Source organism: Balaenoptera borealis (genome assembly GCF_965194805.1).
Source record: "Balaenoptera borealis genome assembly, chromosome: 3".
NCBI lineage: Eukaryota > Metazoa > Chordata > Mammalia > Artiodactyla > Balaenopteridae > Balaenoptera > Balaenoptera borealis.
Window position 1 is genome coordinate 103,954,243 of NC_138866.1, and position 3,326 is coordinate 103,957,568.

General features: G+C 45.8%; 2 protein-coding genes, 1 long non-coding RNA gene and 1 pseudogene across 4 annotated transcripts in view; 1 reads left to right on the forward strand and 3 right to left on the reverse strand.

The window, feature by feature from the left end:
• LOC309626870 overlaps positions 1-3,326 on the forward strand; it is a 604,516-nt gene that overhangs the window by 556,462 nt on the left and 44,728 nt on the right. The window lies entirely within an intron of this gene.
• Positions 484-897, reverse strand: PIGBOS1 (PIGB opposite strand 1; the record flags this gene model as incomplete). Its single annotated transcript, XM_082388207.1, has 1 exon — positions 484-897. One exon carries the CDS (start codon positions 895-897, stop codon positions 733-735), a length of 165 nt encoding a protein of 54 aa, XP_082244333.1. The 3' UTR covers positions 484-732.
• The window catches only part of CCPG1 (cell cycle progression 1), a 64,747-nt gene continuing 62,269 nt past the window's right edge, over positions 849-3,326 (reverse strand). The window contains exon 11 of the mRNA XM_082388090.1: positions 849-952. Coding sequence (XP_082244216.1) covers positions 882-952 — 71 coding nt within the window. The 3' untranslated portion in view covers positions 849-881. The remainder of the gene's footprint in view (positions 953-3,326) is intronic.
• On the reverse strand, positions 1,171-2,085 carry LOC309626899 (methyltransferase-like 26 pseudogene; annotated as a pseudogene). Its single transcript has one exon. The product of its transcript is annotated as a methyltransferase-like 26 pseudogene (transcript).

Here is a 3,326-nt window from a genome sequence, read left to right on the forward strand (position 1 = left end):
ATTTAAAGCATTTTGTACATATGTGGTTACATTTAAGCTTTCATTGTTAAAGTAATATCGGTTCTTAGCGATTTCCAAAAAACCCTTTAACTATGTGAATAGCTTCATAATAAATTAACTCCTCCCTGACCACCATTATAATGCAAATTTGCTGAGTGGGTTAAGTAAACAGAGCTGTGGCATGTTTGCCACCCTATGTGACACCACCTACCTTCTCAAAAACCTCCATTTGATCTGAGCCACCCCAATTCTCAATTTACTCTTCCATTCTGCCTGGAATGAGAAAGGGCTGGGATTGAAAGACTTCTAAAGTATATTAAAGCAGGCTAATTATAGGCTAACTGAGGGGTATCCTGCCTGAAGTTAACTTGGTTAATTTCATCTACAAACACAACTATAAACAACATTCCCAGCTAGTTTATACAGTCTAGACTGCCAATTCATAGGCCGCATTCCCAGAAAAAAGGAGCTTCAACTAGGAAATAAAATATTCCTTAAGACATTTATTTTTGCTTAAAAGTACTAATCTGTCCTGGTGAAAAGACATAAAATGGCAAATAAAAATACAGGAAACATTAAAATTGACAGTGCTAGTTTCAAAACTAATTTAAAATCATTATCTATGATTTATTTACAATTAAAATACATTTGATAACTTTTTACTAGATTATTTATAGTCAATGTATAATTTCAATGGAACTTTAAGCAATTACAGTTCGACTCCATGTAGTATTAACTTTTCTTCTCTTCTGAGTCTTGTACCAATTTCAACTTTTCTTTTAATTCCTTCTGATCTCTGGAATACTGTTCAAATATTGGTTGATAAATATATATTCCTCCAGCAATTCCAAGGATGCTAGCAAAAAGCAGTTGTGGAAAAGTCAATCTTCCAAACATTTTTTCAACAAACACCGCACAGTGCAAGGGTGGTTTCCAGGAAATCTCTTCAGATCTGTATACAAAGAAAATGGGAAGCAAAGCAGTAACTTAGCACAATATCCTTTATGAAGACGTCATGTCACAACTTTGCTCCTGCATGAACAGTATTTTTGTCATAATATGTAAATATGCTTATTGATGTAACTAAAATAGGAATCCAGAGACATAGGGAATATGAGAAATGACGGTTAGGGGATGGGGTAAGATAAAGCTAAATCCTATTATAAAATGTTTTCAGTGGTTTTGGGTTTTTTTTTTTTTTTTTTTGGACAGCAGGAAACACTTTATTCCCAGGCTCTCAGCAGCCCTGTGGCCATTGGCTAAGAATCCCCAGTGTGGGGAGGGCCAGTCCCCATAGTCTGGCAGGGCCTGGTGGTCTGGGTTTGTCCCAGGGACACAGGCATGGCGGAGAAGGGGGTTACTCTTTCCAGAAAATTAGGCACTTGTTGTTGGCTGGCATGTCCACCATCCTCTCCAGGAGCAGCCCACTGGCCTGGCCCAGGTCCTCCAGAAGGGCTGTATCCCGCAGCCCCCACTCTGGGTTCCTGCATCTGACGGTCAGGTCAAAGTCCACGTTACTCTGGGGAGAAATCCTCCCGTTGATGGCACAGGGCCCATAGGTGATGAGGAGCGCCTTGCCTTTGAGCAGGTATCCTGCTGCGCTGAAGAGCCCCTCGGTGCAGCTCAGGGGGCTGATGCGGCTCATGTTGATGCAGAGTAGCAGATCCAGAGATTGCGGCAGGATCCCGCCCCACTGCTCCCGATCCCACCTCACGTCCAGGTACAGCGGGGCCTTCACGTTGGATAGTCCCTGGGCCTGAGTAGTGGCCAGGATGCTGTCCAGGCAGCTCCGATCCACGTGGTTCGGCTGCCACTCGGCGTGGGGGAAGGCCCGCCCGAAGTGGGCCGTGTGCTGGCCAGAGCCCGAGGCCAGCTCGAGCACGCGGCCACCGCGCACAGCCGCAGCACGCGCAGGATGGGTTCCTTGTTCCGTTCTGCGGCCGCCGCCGCCACCAGCGTCTTCCTAGTCCTGCGCCGCGCGGTCCGTTGGCAGTGGTAGTCAGGCGCCGCCGGGCCCGTCGGGAGTGGTGGTGCGGTACCGCGGGGCCCGTCGGGAGTCTTCAGTGGTTTGAAATGGATGATTTTTTAAATGGCAGTAGTGTGAGAGAGGGGAGAAGCATACCCTTTATGCCTTTAAAGGCATGTCAAAACTACTGAAAGAAAGAGCCCCCCCCAAAAAAGTTGAAAGTGATTGCCAATCCCATCTGGAAGCAGGAGAAAGAAATTTCTTACTTTTCATTATTAGCCCTTTTTTGGCAATATGTATGATTAAAAACAATTTTAAAAAACAAGCTAAAAGACTTTCTAGTTCCTTTTGATGCTGTAGTAGGTACATATTGACATCACCTCTAAGTCATTTGCCATCCATTTTTGACAAAAATATAACGGGGATTTGGCTGGTTTTACCTTTAACAATTGAGGAGTTAAGGCTCTAGAACGTCTCAGAAAATTATACTCCTTGCTACAGTCTATAGTCTGTGAGAAGTCCTATAGTTGCAGGAGACCCTAAGCAGATGTTTATGAACGAGGAAAGCAGAGCGAAGAATTTACACGTTTTCTTTATTACAACAATATTTCACAGCCTCCTAAACCAGCTCCCAAGTTCACAAAAATCAGTAGGGGCTTAATAATTAGTAGCTTGCTCTTAATATATTGCTAAAATTGTCATTTAGACTAATCGGGGGCGGGGGGGACCTGTTTTCTCTTGGACTCTACAGCTAACTGGATAAATGACAACTTCACCAAGCTTGGTTTGGTTCAATGACCGCTAGGTATAACAAAAGGAAACATTTGCAAGTCAGCTCCTTGGAAAACAGACAATTAAACCACACAAACACGGGAAGGTTCCCCTTCTGCCACTAGCTCGCTAAGTAACCCTGACCAAGTCCTTTAACGTTTGGGGGCCCCATTTCCCACAGGCTAAATTACCCCTACCCTGCCTACGTGGTTCAACAAATACTTATTGTGAGATCACCCAAAGAGTGCAATGTTACACCAACACTTCCGTTTGTAATAATCATTACTATTATCATTACCACTCAGAGACCTCTGACCGTTCTGCTCTGGTTCCGCGCCGCCTCCCGCCTGCCCTCGCAGAGGTGAGATCCGGCTCCTTTCAGCAGTTTCCGGACCACCAGCCGCAGAGACCACGAAGCCAAAGGAGGGCAACAATCCCTCGAGAAAGAAACGTAGACTGGAAAGCAGGGACGAGTCCGTGGCGAAGCGCAGAAGCGTTGCCTGAACACGCAGCACTGCGCCACAGGGACCAGCCGCGGGCGTGGGCGTAACCAAGTTAGCCCTTCCCGGCTACCTCCGCGCCTGCCGGA